At 35.7% G+C, this 16328-nt stretch overlaps 1 protein-coding gene across 1 annotated transcript; it reads left to right on the top strand.

Annotated features, from left to right (window-relative positions):
* The first annotated feature begins 954 nt into the window (after positions 1-954).
* LOC121430835 (crustapain-like) lies at positions 955-15247 on the top strand. The gene is made up of 10 exons (XM_041628253.1): positions 955-1092; positions 4702-4857; positions 5258-5430; positions 7740-7995; positions 9495-9690; positions 10507-10700; positions 11764-11855; positions 12650-12811; positions 13532-13721; positions 14285-15247. The coding sequence occupies exons 1-10, from the start codon at positions 1050-1052 to the stop codon at positions 14473-14475; spliced, it is 1653 nt and encodes a 550-aa protein (XP_041484187.1). The 5' UTR covers positions 955-1049; the 3' UTR covers positions 14476-15247.
* Positions 15248-16328: the final 1081 nt, after the last annotated feature.

The raw sequence follows: 16328 nt of genomic DNA on the forward strand, positions 1-16328 counted from the left end.
TATATAATCTTATTTGTAAGAAAAAATATACAAATTGTAAATACACAATATTGATTTAAATTGGGTAGCACAATGCACCAGTGCAGGATCTGGGGGAGGGAGTGGTGAGGTTCCCCCCCCCCCTGCCGACTAGACCTATGGCATTCTAGGATCTTTTTGGACTACTTTCATTTAATTTCAAGGCTATGAATATAATTTTTTAAGAATTAAGTCAATATAACAATATGGAATTGGCATATCAATTTCATCATAATTCAATCAGTGTTTACACCAATCAAGAAATAACAGAAGGCCAAGCTCGAAGACGGGGGGGGGGGGGCGATCGAACCCCCTAAATTTTCTAAAGCAAGAAAAAAAATATGGGAAAAAAAGGGTTCTCGGGTACAAAATAATAAACAATTTCATCTGATTACCATTTTATTTTAATTGGCTTGTCAAATTTTCTGGCCATGGAAGAGAAGGACTCGATCCCCTCATTACAATCCCTGGCTACGGGGATCATGCAGACTATGTCGTCTATCAGGGTCAGCGCACTATGGGGCAAGACGAGCAGGAAGAATTATTGAAATAGTTGCCCAAGTGATGAGGCTTGAATAAACTTGTGTTGTTTTACAATAAATCTCGAGTTGAAGGAGATTATGCGTATATGAGGGAGTGAATGCGAAAGAGAAGGGTCGAGGGGGGGGCTCGAGGAGGATAGAAAAGAACGAGAAGAGAGGCTGGTGTTCGAACATCCCTGGTGGAATATGCAGATTTAAAATCGTCAGAATTATTTACAATCATTTTGTCAGATCATGATGAGATTATATTCTGAAGATAAAGAAAGTTTTCAGCCACCCCCGCCACCAAACGACCCTGGGAAAATCGAGCTTCAAATGAACGGACACGCCCCTTGGAAAATAGTCATGTGACTTAATCACGTGATTAATCACATGCCTTTATTGCAGTCGTTCAGCTGCTGATCGAGGAAGTGCAGTGTCCAGAGCAGTGCAGTGGTAGAACAGCGCGGCAGGTATCGTCTTTTCTCCTGTTTTTCGTTCGTGGATAGGATGTCAAACCATTTGGAGGTGATATGCATTATCCTGGTGGCAAGTAAGTACCTATCATTGTTCCTAGTATGACTTCTATTTCCAATATTAATAGTATTCTAAGTTTTAGATCTGAGTAACTTAGCTTTCTTCTTCAAGTTCTTGTTTTTTAATATTTTGGCTTTTTTGCGAGCGCGAGATTATTTTCTGCAATGAATTGGTTGCTGCTGTGCAGTGCGCTCAGTAAACTCATTGTAGACAGAAATCTTTGGTCTAGGCTACCTTTTATTCTCTGTTGTTAGCGGGGGGGCCACTTACATTGACGAGTGGATATACCATGCGCAGAGATGCCAAGTTAAAAAAAATGTAATGCGTGAGATTTTCATGACTCGACGTCTCTGAGCGCGCGCGGCCAGTACTTACACTCGTACGTTGCGAAAAGGTGCGCGCGCAACGCGCGCGCGCATGAGATATGGGCATAGAGATCCATCTCTATGGATATATGGGCTTCAAAACCATGCGATGCACGCACGCTATTCATCGTATCACGTACTAGCTGTGCGCTGACTGCACTTTTGATTCGTCTCGTGTGCCGGGCTAGACGCGAAGGCGGTCAGCCAGTCGTATAATCTGGCGAATAATGCTACTTTTTCTCTTTTTTTCTGTTGGGTACCGATATGCGTGAGAAAAATGGGTGCCATGCGTGAGATCGTGAGACGGACCCTGAATGCGTGAGTCTCACGCACAATGCGTGAGACTTGGTAGCTCTGCATGCGCGACCAAAAAACACGTAAAAAGGATCAGGATGTCTTTTTCACGATAGGGAACGTTACGTACGTAGTAACATAACGTGATGAAGGATGTCAAAAACACAAAAATAATGAAAAAAGGGTATCTATTTCGTTAGGAAAATTGCGTGTTTAGCCTTAGGGTCGGATTGGCAAGACTTCCATATGTCCCCTCCACTAAAATTGAAAAAAAAAATATGGAGAAGGTTTATCAAGAATTATCTAATATCTAAGAGATTTAAGAAGGAAAAGTCGGATACATACCAAAATATGGCTTTATTCCGTCAAAAATTTGAGTGTGTGTAATTCCCAATGGCATCGGTTTATTTAGTCAGAAAAATAAATACCCAATACTCTTGGAGAGTAGAATAGTAACATCGGTTCATAACTGGGCGTTGTGGCATGCGCCTGTAATCCATGCTGTGGGGAAGTTACAAATTGATGCAGAGGTTCGAGGTTCGAGCCCTGGTCACGTCTTTCGGATGGTGACGTTAAAGGTCGGTCCCAGACATAAATAATCATATCTGATTGATACACGTCTGACAAAACTCAAATACACACACACATCATAATTGTTATGAAACCCATGGCTTTCAACAATTCCTGCTAGCTCAGTGAGTAAGGCGACAGACTGGAGATGCTTCGTTCTGCAGCGAGAGGTTCGAATCCAAGTTCCCACCGGAAGTAAGAAGAAAAAAAGAAGAAAAAAGAGAAAGACAGAAGGGGGTTTTGGGGAAGTATTTTTTAAAATTAGTGGAGGGGACATATGGAAGTCTTTCCGTCGGATTTGCGGGAATGATAAAACAAAATTAAAATGTTTTTATAAAGGATGTCCTTTTTGCTCCAACACTTCGTGTTTAGAGTCTGATTTGCGTGAGGTGTAGAAGGTGGGGTCGTACTAAACCAAATAAGGTAAAGCCGACGATCGAAGGACCCGTAACAATAAAACATTCGTGCACTTGTTTAGGGGTTTATTTCAGGGAATATTTGCCAAGAGTATCGTTTTGTTTCCAATACTTGTTAAGGGTAGGGTTTCACATGCACACGCCAATACTTGTTAAAACGGGGGTGTAGTTCAGAATATAGAAATTACGTGTTTAGGGTGCTTTTCGAGACCCCTCGGTCGCGCATGGTATCCACTCGTGAATGGAAGTGACCCCCCCAATGGTTACTCATGTCTGTTAGACATGAGTAACCGTTGTTTCTTGGCCAACGTAGACGTAGTTCAGCGGAACAACTAAAATACAGAGACTGAAGCTTAAAGGACAAGTCCACCCCAACAAAAACCTGATTTGAATAAAAAGAGAAAAATTCAACAAGCATAACACTGAAAATTTCATCAAAATCGGATGTAAAATAAGAAAGTTATGACATTTTGAATTTTCGATCGCTTCATTTCATAAAACAGTTATATGAACGAGCCAGTTATATCCAAAATGAGAGTCGATGATGTCACTCACTCACTATTTCTTTTGTTTTTTATTGTTTGAAATATGAAATATTTTGATTTTTTGTCATTGTCATGTGAAATGAAGTTTCATTCCTGCCTGAACACGTGGAATTCCATTATTTTAACATTTTGTGCTTCAGGCAAGGAGGTCCTAATCATCAAATTCGTAAAAAATGAAAAAGTGTATAATTCAAACAATAAAAAACAAAAGAAATAGTGAGTGAGTGACATCATCGACTCTCTCATTTGGATGTTAACTGGCTCGTTCATATAACTATTTTGTTAAAAATAAGCAAAACTTTGAAATGTCATAACTTTCTTATTTTACATCCGATTTTGATGAAATCTTCAGCAGTGTGTTTGTCTTATTTTTCTCTATTGATTCAAATCAACATTTGGACTTTACCTTTAAGTTTCGTTTTTATCTACGTCTGTTACATTGCTATTAATAACCTCGCATGTCATGTGAATGTTTACATTGGTTGTTCCGCTGAACTCCGTTGGTTGGCTCCACTTACCAATTTCACTAACGTTAGACTCAGAGATCAAAGTTTTAACTTTGTCTGTACAGGGGGTCAACAGCATTTGTTCAAAACATTTTTTTTTAGTGACTAGTCAATGTTTTTTTTTTGCATCTAAGTTAGATCTAGTATGAAATAATAAATTAAAATATTAAAGAAAATTAGTAAGTAGGACGAGATGGATTTTTATCTATATTCCCACCTTGGAACTGGTAATTCAGCTTTTGAGGCTTGACACTGGAAGTTCTCTTGTCTGATGTATATGGTGGGCAGCCATCTTGGTAATGAATAATTTATGAGAAAGTGGCCAACAAAATCCAGAGTCCATCCCATGATCTTTACATCACATATATTACAGTCGCCAGATGTTATCGAAGTTGATGTCAGTTTAAAGGGAATGAAAAATGGAGATAAGAAAAGGAAATTAAAGAAAATAAAGAGACAAAAGGGAAAAGAATAAGAATAAGAGAGGAAAATAAAAGTAAACAAAAGCAAAGAAAATAATGAGGTAAAGAAAAAGGAAAAAAGGAAAGGAAAAGAGAAATAATAGAAAACAAAACTATAAAGGAAAGATAAAAGAAAAATTAAAAGAACCGTAAAGAATCAAAAGAAAAAAGGAAGAAGGTTTTCATGTCTTTATTCAATGGACCCCCTCTAATAGAAAGTAATAAGTGTCATTTCTAGGGATTCATTTAACCATTTCTGATATTTTACTGTCATCCCCATTCACCGATGGTAGCCCATTAGTGCGAACCCCCATGGATACAACCGTTAATCAATTTGATGGAAAATTTTGTATATATATAGATTTCGAGCATTTTACCAGGTCTAACTCAAAGAATATTTTGAAAAGTGGGTTTATTTTCATGCATTCCACCCACCAACCATCTCAATTCTTTCTCTTTGATCATCAGGTATATCTTGCCTCCATGGATCTCCTGTTAAACCTGTCTTCAAGGACCACTACCATGCTTCAGGTTATGTCAGACTGCCTTATGCTGAACTCAATGAACCATTTGAGATATTCTTTCAGGGAGCTAAGAACAGGAGTAGAATTGACTTCTACAGTGGTAAGACTTGTCATGACCTGATACTAGTATTGGTACTACTTACCATGTTGGCACTTGTTGAAGTGTTAATCATATTTTTTTTATATATTTTGATTATCACTTTCATTCTCTTGGAACCTATAAAAAGAATAGAAGTGCTATGGTTTGTTTTAGATTTTTCTTGAAACTACAACATAGTGTAGTTTATAATCTTTTCATTAATTGGAGTTGAATTACAATTGAACAAAGTTTATTTCAACATAGTTTGTGAAATTTGCAGTTATAAAGTCAACCAAATTCTTAACAAAGTCCTCATTCAATATTTGTATGTGCTCTTTAATAATGTTTCAAGCACATTTTCAAATTGAATCTCAACTTTTCAAACTGACTGTCAAATAATTTTTTTTCTATCCACTTGCAGGCATGGACAAGATCTACAACCGGGGTGACGAGGGGAATTATGGGAATGTCTACAAGATTTCTCCTGCTACCCTGAAAGATGTACGTACTCTCGAGAGTTGTTTCCTGATTCCCGGTGAGAAGGGTGCTTCAGTCTTGCCTCAGGGTATGCTGCCTAATCTAACTTACTTCACAGTGAGTATAAAACCTTCTTCTTCTTCCATGAACTCCTAACATTGAAATCACCCACCCAGTCCTACAGACTTTAAAGATCTCATGACACCATGCTCCTCTGTAACCCACCTTTTAAAACAAAGATTACACTAGGTGATCATGCCTTTGTTTAGTGCTGCACCCAAACTCTGGAATAGTCTCCCTTCCTCAATATGGAAAGCATTATCTGTTAACTTATTCAAAACTAAACTAAAAAACAGACCATAAGAAAGGTTCAATAAATAAGTCACATTTTGTTATATAATTTGAAGAAATAGTAGACCTCCTTTTTCCCATTTGTATAACTTGATCATGCTTTTGTTTATATTTGTCTTGTTAATGTTACGATACTGCAACAAATAACAAAGAAGATTTTTAAATATAAAGTTTGAATTTTCCTTTTTTTTATTACAGGAAATAATTATACATAAATAAAACAAATAATGATCTTACATAAATCTCTTGAAATCCCGAAGTGATGATGCTATATCCAAGTAATAATCCAAATGATAAAATCCCAGTTGACTGGCGAAAATTCACAATGATGGCGATGATGAAACTGATGTTGAAGTCCGATGAATAATAAGAGTCACTGCAACGAGTTGAAATGTCCGTGAAGACGATGTTGATGATGATTAACGGTCAATTTCAGCAATCCATGGGTTGAAGCGTATTCATTGAACAGGTTGATGATGTTGATGATCTCGATGAGAACTGATAATTTCTCTCTCAAAATAACTGCAAACAGTTCATTGATGCATAAATTGCTCTGATCTGATCTGGTGAAGTGATCTCATATGATGTGATGTGATCTCCTGCTCTCATATGATGTGATGGTGTGATCTAATATGATGTGATTGAAAAATCTGCAGCTTTATATCAAATTTCAATCTAATCTAGAAGCTTCTAAAAAATGTCACCACCATAGAAGGTTCTAGCACCTTCTTCCAAAAGAAAATTCTCCTATAATGGAGCAGTCAAAAATCCAGAAGACTCTTGAATGACCTCATTGAAATCAAGAGTGTCAATAACATAGCTAAGCCTATTGTTCCTAATCTCTATTCAGAAATAACAATACAACTCCTTGGCTTTTAAATAGGCAAGGCCTGCATAATAAAAAGACATTCTTGAATGTTCTTTACAATTCTTGGATTTCCTTAAAGGGAAATAACTAATAGATGAATGTAATTGCTTTTACAATTCTTCTAAAATTATTCTTATATGTAACATTAAATATTTCACCTTTTAAGTATTGAAATGCCCAGTTTATATGTAGTATATATGTATTGAAATGTGCAATATAAATTCTCTAAATGTACAATTATTATTATTGTTGTTGGAAAGTATTCTTCAAACTAATTCAATGTAACGTTTAATCCTTTTGTGCTGGAGTCATGGCCCTTAACCCAAGGGTTTATTTCTGATTGGTCTAATGCCAATTTGTCCCATTCCCAAGTCGTCATTTGTTCTACGATCAGTTTGTCCACACACTTTTTTTTTCCTTTTCAGTTCTCGACAAAGAATATGAAACAACTAAATAATTGATTGGTTGTATCTTCTATAAAGAGCACTTTGCCAAAGATCTTATTATTATTTCCCATGATGTTGTTTTTCTTAATTAATTTCACAATATTTGTTTTACTCCTTGATGAAAAGTAAAAGATAATCAACTTATGAAGCACTTGTAATCACTCTGCATAGTGCTTCAGGTTCTAATTGTCATCATTACCAATCTGTAGCCATTCTATTATCTCTAGAAAAGAAAACTAAATCCTTGACATTACAGAACTTTTCTACATATATTTCATTTGGATTGACCAAAACTCACAATTCCCTGGGTGGACATTGCCTTGTCCGTTAATTTGTCATATTGGTGTAACTCAGAGCCAGTTATGTGTTCAAAATGTTGAAAGTGCATAGGGAAAAGTTGATATGCAGAATCATAAAGTCCACACTTCAGGTGTGGGTCAAAGAGGATTATTGGGATTTTTAGCCCACCCCCCCCCCCCACCATTCCATTATGGCCCAAATTCCCTTTGGTAAAGATAGCCCTCTTCGGTGCCTATCTTTGGTTTTCAATTTTTTGTGGTGGTTATTTAATTCCTTCTTTTGAGCAAGAACCTTTTGTTCTTATTGTCCAAAAATGAAAATCATCTGACAAAAGGAATCAACACTCATCTGTGCCTCCACCATTCATGATTTTCTAGACCTGGTCCTAATGATGTACAATATTAAGGTGAAAGAGGATTACTATTAAAACCTTACATCGGCCTATTCTCTTTTGCTTGCAGTACTTGTCCAGCGGTATGAGAAATGGGCGGAGCGTAGACCTATGGCAGAACAAAACCACAACAACCTACAACAACCGCTCTCGCACCAGTACATACACATTTGCCGTTACGACCACCACACCTCCACGGCCCGTTCAGTACGTCATGATGGGATTTGATAGTCTGCTTGGCTCACATTATGATGAATATATCATTGATTTTAACTTCTTTGATGAAAACACTGAGATCTCAGAAGACACGTTCACCATCCCTAAAAGTGAGTCAGTCATGGAGTAATACACAAAAGATAATGTAGGCCTAATTGTAAGTGATGATATTTCTTATTCATAGAGGTGTTGTGGCTCAGTGAATAAGTCTCTGTACTTTGAACCAAAAGGTCCAGATTTAACTGCCACTGCAGCACTTTTGTCCTCAGGCAAGGCATTGATCTACACTTATCTACACTACACATTTATGTACACTCTCCACCCAGGTATAGTAAACAGGAACCTGGTAGGAAGGTATTCCTTGAATGCTTGATCAGGGTAGCTGGGCTAAAGCCCAGAAAAATTTCCTCTATATAAATGATGTATGTTAGTATTATTATTATTCATACCAGGACATACATGTAATTAATGACGCTTGAAAGAATAGCAGTTGTCAAAAGCGAAAGATATATATTTGACCTCAGTCATCATTGATTTCCTAGACTTCAAAAAGAGTTAAAGGGTCTCCTGAATATGGACAGTCAAGAAGAGGAGGAGAAAAAAATCAGAATGAGAAGACAAAATACAAACAAAATGATTCAATATGAAATTACATGATCCAATAACTTTTTGAAACTTGAAAATCAATGGCCTAAACTTAGAAATTAATGACCTACTCCATTGAAACTATGCAATAATTGACTATTAAATGTGGAGACTTCAGTATCCTTATATACTAATCACCTAAGACATAAATAAAAAGCTTGCAATCAGCTTTCTCATGTCTAAACTACCTGGCAAAATTATATGGAAATCTGAATGCACTTGAAACTCTTGCACTTTACAGATATTGCATACTTACAGTACTTGAGTATTGAGAGTTGATTTATTAATAATTGGTTTAGTTTATAATTGCCATCCATCAGTACATGTATCATTTTACATGTTCAGAATATCAACTCAAGCTTGTAGTTATTCCTCTTGTAAAATGTTTAAGACTTTTAGAATAATGGCTTGGAGTTTTCTCGGCCTGGTTATAATTGTTTTCAACCCTGTTTTGGTTTCAGTTATTATGTTTGTTTCTCTTTGGTTTTAATATATTTTCATATATTTATGCAGTTAGCATTATTTTATTGAAAATATATTTCTGAATCTCTTATAATCATCATTTCTCTCATAATCATCATAATCACCATTATCATCATCATTACTGTCATCATCAACATCATCATCAACATCATCGTCATTATCATCATCTCAATCATTACATTGCGATCATTCAATAATTCATCTGTCATGTGACATATATCTTATCAGAAGATCAGGGGGCCGTTTTCATAAAGATGTTCATAACGTAAGAGTGACTTTAAGAATGACTGGTGAACCTTTCTTATGCGCTAAACCATTGCCAATGGTGTATACCATTTACCACAAGAAAGGATCACCAGTCGTTCTTAAAGTCGCTCTTAACTTTCAAACAGCTTTATGAAACACCCACCAGGGATCAAGCCAAAAGTTAGGAGCTGCATTATATTGATGACTTCTCATTCCCACAATTCATTTCATTCAGATTTGACGTGTAAGGGATTCCCAGGGCCGGGTATTGAGCATAAGATAAAAGGTAACCCAATGAAAGAGATGGTGAATCCTGAACTAGGAGATCGATATCATCAACTCTTTGATGAATTCAAGCAGAAGTATGGCAAGACATACAAGTCTGACGTGGAGCATGTTGAACGCAAGGGTCACTTCACTAAGAATGTGAGGTAAGAATGATTTCAGTTGATGGATCCACACAGTGGAAAATCCAGGGGGGGCACATCCAGCCTGTGCCCCCCTTTGAGAACCATATTAAATATGTTTAATGTAAATATGCCGTTCTTACACATGTGTGCCCCCCCCCCCCCATTTTTTTTAATGTACAGTATATCTTCTCAATGGGAATATGTCATTCATACACATATGAGGACATTTTTTTTTCTTTGTCAAATTTTCCTTGGGGGAAATGTTCCCCCCCCCCCCTGAAAATTCTTGGATCCACACATTTATACACCAGAAGATAGTACATCATTGCGATACTTTCCAATAACAATAGCCTGTATTCTGAAGTGCAGTGTATGTTATATTAGGCCATGTCTTAAATTTGTGCTTACATTATGGGAAGCCGAATGTGTCAACATGTTGCTTTCATTGAATATTTACTATTTTACACTGCTTTTTCCTCATGGTTCAATAATAATGATTCATTTTTCACAGACACTAAAAAGATTTGATTTTCAAATAAGCTAATAAATTGACCCTCTTCTGTTAGAGATTTATGTCACTATTGGCTATTCATATATTATCCATACATTTTGACCAGAATTTAAAATAAACTTGAATTCAACATATTGGACAATATGTTTTAGAGGCTTGGAATGAACTTATGTGCTGTCATGTGATATTTCAATTTTAATCTGATAAACTATTCACTGTCTAATTGTTCATCAAGCTTTTTATGATATATGTTCCTTCTGACTTTAAAGTGAAGTATATGGTTTCATTCTCTCTTTAACATGAAAAGTCTTTACTTTTATGTATAGAATGATCCATTCCATCAATCGAGCCAACCTGGGATACGTTCTTGGTATAAACCATCTAGCCGACCAATCACATTATGAGTTGAAGAGAATGAAAGGTCGTCTCCGACAAACCCAACCTAACAATGGTTTCCCTTACACTGGTTCTGACATTCCTGATGATGCTATACCAGATCATATTGACTGGAATGTGAGAGGTGAGTACAGTACGTCCCAGAAAAAAGGGAACTTGTTTTCAGAGATATCACTGTCATTAAAATGTTTGATTACAAATTTGACATTAATAATGAAAGTGAAATCTCTTTTTCAATTTGAGATCAAATACTTAGAAAATATTCCATGCATGGCAGAATACAAAAATATATAATGAGGCTTATTAGAAATTTACACAGAAGCACAAATCCACTGTCATTTTGAGAATCAAAAGGATAACAAGAATTTTTTTAAATGCTTGTGAGGTATCCTTTTCTTTTGCCTTATCCTAAAAATATCATTGTTGATCTTTTTTTTGACACAACTTTGATAATTAGATTAATAACTCTTCCTGTTCATATGTATGTGAACTTTCATAACATGCATCAAAATAAGAAGAAAAAACCTGACTTAAAATGATGATCTAAATGAAATGTTAGAAATACTTTGTTTGTCTTTAAAAATTATTGGGAATCATATTTTCCTCTTTTTTTCTGTGACACACTGTGTCTGTGCGGCATTGGTTGTTTAGATAGAAATGCACTTCGAGCACATTGATAGTAAACAAAGGAAGTACACATTTTGAACACATCCTGAATAAAAGTTCATATTTCTTACTGCTAATCCCACACTTTCTTTTTTTTTTGGTAGGGGGGTCTATGTGCCTTTCTCCTCTCTCTCTTACTTAGTCATACCAGCTTTTTAAGGTTAGGTATTGTTAATAGATTTGAGGTGATAGAAGCTGTAGATGCCAATGTGAAAATGCGTGCTGCATTTTAACGTGTAAAAGATTCATTGGGGCACTTGAACGCTTGAAGCAGATAAGTAAAACAGCACTGGGACTTTTAGGTAATCACCTGTATTAATTGCATTGGATAGGAAAGAATATTATAAATTAGCCCCTGTACAAAAACTTTTGATTTCCTTGCATTTCAGTAATTAAGCACATTTATATGTTAGTAGATCTTTTATGAATATCTTTTAACACATATACCAGCCTGATTTATTTCCTTTTATCCTCTTTGTTTTGTCGTAATAATCTATCTTTTGTTGAATTACCCGTTATAGGAGCTGTGAGTCCAGTAAAGGATCAGGCTGTGTGTGGATCATGCTGGAGTTTTGGATCAGCTGAAACTATAGAGGGGGCTGTTTTCATGAAGGTTAGTGTTGTATTTCAACAAGGTATTGAATGCTAATTAATTCAGTTTAAATTCAAGAGAATTCTTCTTTGGTGCATTCTTCATTCTAAAAAAAATACATCTAATATTTTTGCTTTGTTTCATGACATTTGCTCCTGTGAAAATTACAATATGGTACTGTTAAATGATTTGTGTTTCTGATTTGGAAACAGGAAAAGCTGTTTATTAATCAACCTATTGTGATGTTTAATTCCTTCTCATTTACGTCTTTCCTATACTTATTCTTTTAATATTGTGGTGGCTGTTATGACAAAACCCTTTAGTGTTTCATACAGCAGCCATTTTCCATTTTTATCATTAAATTATTTACATGTATATGTGCATCATTGTATTATTGTACTTTAATAAACATGGCATGTATTTTTACCTGATTATGTAACTTTATATTGAATGGAATAAAATCATACTAGTTGAATTAAATTGAAAAAGCAAAAAATGAATTATTGAGTGAAAACTGATTCTAGTTTTGAGATTTAAAACAAAAAACAGTCGTTGATTAGTGTTAGTGTTGCTTGAGTTGGGTTTCAGGATGAAATATTAAAAAAAAACAGTAAAACAGCTTTTTTTCTGTTTTACTATTTTTGCATATTTTAACTTTTATTTTTTACTTTGACATGACACAAAATTAAATTAAACTTCTTGCTTCCTTTTTCCATTTCATGTAAATGCTTGATTTTATATGTTCTTTTATCCTTTATTAAGTATTCAAATAAAGTGATACAACATCAAATCACATCTTAGTCATTGTTGTGTAGTACGGTGAGCGAGTACGGCTCTCACAGCAGATGTTAATGGATTGTACATGGGCTGTAGGTAACAATGGATGTGATGGTGGCGAAGAATGGAGGGTTTATGAATGGCTTATGAAGAACGGAGGTATTCCATTGGAAGAGACCTATGGTCATTACCTTGGACAGGTACGCATTAATTCTTCATTCAGCATTTTATGAACGGTATTCTTAATTTTGGGACAACAAAAGAAGATTCATATTTAATGACCAGATGATTTTATTCAACCGATGTGTTGGCTGAGTTGGTCGAGCATCCATCTCACAACTGGAAGGTCCGGAGTTCAAGCCTCGGCTGCATCAGATCAAAAGACTTTAAAGAAAGAGTTGCCGCTTCCCTGTTTGGCATTTGATGAGTTAGGGATTTGATGACTTAGGGATTGAGCAATATTCATCTTGCGCTGCTCAGTGGCTGCCGCGTCCATGATAAATTTAGCAAAATCAATTTTTAGGGGATTTTTATTTCCTATTTCTATTTCAAACAATGATATATTGATTATCATTTTGATATTATTATTTCGATTATTGTTATTTTTATTATTATTATCTCCCATTTTTTGCGCAATTACAATATCTCATTTTTTACATTGTGAAAATTTGACTAATTGGCAATTGATTTAATCATTTAGACTATAAGTTGTTTTAGACCAAATGATATTTTACAGAATGTGTATATTCTTAATCAAGATATGCATTCAGCAAGAAATTTGTCCTCATTTTGAATTCTTCTTGTTTTCTTCTTCTTTATAATTGTAGCTATTATTATTATATTATTCATATTTCATATTATTCATATTTCATATAATAAATATTATTCATATTTCCCATATATTATATTTTATACTTCAGAATGGTAGATGCCACTATGACAAGTCTATGGCCAAGGCTAGCATCAAGAAATACTTCAATGTCACATCTGGCGATCAGAAAGCTCTGAAGAAAGCCTTAGCAACCAAAGGACCTATTGCAGTCGGCATTGATGCTGCCGTTCCATCATTCAGTTTCTACTCGTATGGCACATATTATGATAATGCATGTGGTAAGATATTTTATCTTCCTCTTCTTTTTGTTTGTTCCTTTATTTTCTTCATTGCTCTTGTTTTCTACCTGGCAGATTCATATTTGTGATGGAAATTTTGTGACATGACATTGTACCAGTTATGCATTCTTGTCAGTACCTATGTCGTGTTGCATGTTTTGATTTTGTGAAGATAGAATCTACCACTCAGACAGTACAACATCTAACCCTTTGGGTGTTTTTTTTTGGGGGGTGGCATATGAATACTACATGAGTGATTATTTTCTTCATGCAAAGTTTAAGCTGCATAAGATATTGCTTTAGCATTTAATTTATAGTCCATCATTCTTTCCACTCCTTTTGTTCTTTGCTCTTTATGTACTTTTCTTATCTTTCTTCTTTCCCTTCCCTCTTTTCATTTTTTCTGTGTCTTCTTCTTCTTCACCTTCCATTTTGTCTTCAGGTTCATCTTGACTTTGTCTTCTGCTTCCTCCTTTTCCTCCCTCTCTTTTCAAAATCATCCTTTTCTTCCAAAGTCTTCTTCTTTCAAAATGTAAATGAATTGAATTCTTTGAATTGTACAGGCAATACTACAGATGATCTAGACCATGCTGTTCTGGCCGTTGGCTACGGGACTGATAGTGATGGACAGGATTATTGGTTGATCAAGAACTCCTGGTCTACCCATTGGGGAAACAATGGCTATGTCACCATCAGCATGAAGGATAACAATTGTGGTGTTGCGACAGCCGCTACGTATGTAGAACTAGAATAAATCAATGGTTGCTATGGTGACCCGACATTGGCCCCTGCTTCATCTGCTCCTGTCTAGATATCTTGGTAGTCATAACATAAGGGTTAGTGCTGTGGTGGGTTACATGTTCAGAATGATGGTTGTGATAAGGTTTAAGTAATGTACATATTTTACATTGGAGCAGTTATCAATATACCCACCTCTACTGAACGCACAGAAACATTGTTTACGCTAACAATACGCTAACAGAGGCCCTGTCACAACTCGTAATGTGGCAGCGATGCCTAATGTTATAACAATGCATTACTCACACATTGAAATGTTTTGACATTCAAAAGATGTGGCTGGGCTTATTGTTAGCACTCTGCTAGGCTCACAACATTTCTGTGGCTAGCACAGATGAATAGCATTCTTTACGGATCAACCCCAGTGAGACTTCTACAATGTTAAAGTTAAATCCCTCAATCAATAATATGTAAACATATTTTTGCTTAATTACTAAATAGCTCTGTTGCAACTGTGAAAACATGTTGAATAGAATAATTTGGAAACTGTATATTTACCATATGATATCCTACATGTATCACAAATGAGTCATTTGATAATGTCATATGATAGGAATAGGGTTGAAAGCTTTCATCTTTATGCTTCAAAATCTGTTCATATATTACAATTGTGTATGTATATATAAGTGTCAAAGAATGCTCAAAGAGTTGAATTTCAACATTCTTTCCTTTAGATCTTTCTTCAAAACATGCAATCAAATATTGTGCAATCAGTATGTCGGTCAATGTACACCAAGTAAAATAGAGAAAGAGGCTCTTACTTTGTAAAAAAAAAAACTCATACAAGCAGCTTTTGAACATGATAAATATGTTCAAAAGACAATGAATTAGGCCTGGGAGTAAACATCAATTGATCGAATGGTTCGATTGGCATGCCGCCAATCACCAATCGATTAGCAAAATTTACACTAATCGAATGTTCGGCAGATCCCGATTATGACATTGGGATAACTCGAATACCCAAGTAATAATAACAAAATGACAAGAAAACAATGATGACAACGGTTTTTTAATACTTCATACAGGTTTAAAAATTATGTTACCGAGGTAATTTTTCAAAAATTATCAATGATTGTATCACATTCACAGTTACACACCAACATGAAAGCGCTCCGAAAATTTTAATCCCACCCGACCTTGCCCTCGATACACAAAATAAGTTCATTGTCTGCGTGCACAAAACAAGAAAACACACAACCAGCTCACTTGAGCTGATTGGACCTTCGGATAGCCAATGAAACTTTTGGGGAAACAAAGAAGAAGACACATGGTTCCCATATCAGGAAAGGTCATGACTTCAGAAATAAATTGACCCCCCCCCATCTGTGTGTGTGTGTGTGTGAGTGAGGGAGAGAGAGAGAGAGAGGGAGAAAGATAAGGGTGGGAGCCGGAGAATTCCTTTCATGTTTCAAAACAATAATGCAACCTTTTTTATATCCCCCTCACACAATGAAAACTACATTCCAACATGTGCCCGTCTTCACCGGTACTTTCTCGACTAGTCTCCAAATATAGACCCAGTTATACATGTAGGTTCAAATGATAAAAAATCGTAATTTTAAAAGGTATTTCAAATAAATATTTTGCAAAATATTTTTTTTTAAATACATGTGTAGAATCGTGGGTAGTGCCACAAGTGGGGGGGGGGGATGGTGTGGGCAAGGGATGAAATTGTTCAAGTGAAATGCTCCACCTGGGGTCAGTCTCAAAGAATAGTTCATGAGTGAGTTGTTTACATCTTTGGGCTTTGGACTTTGGACTCGGCTGATTTGGGCTGATTCATTCATATGCAGGGGTGTGGCACTTGGA

This window comes from Lytechinus variegatus, chromosome 17 (assembly GCF_018143015.1).
Source record: "Lytechinus variegatus isolate NC3 chromosome 17, Lvar_3.0, whole genome shotgun sequence".
Taxonomy (NCBI): domain Eukaryota; kingdom Metazoa; phylum Echinodermata; class Echinoidea; order Temnopleuroida; family Toxopneustidae; genus Lytechinus; species Lytechinus variegatus.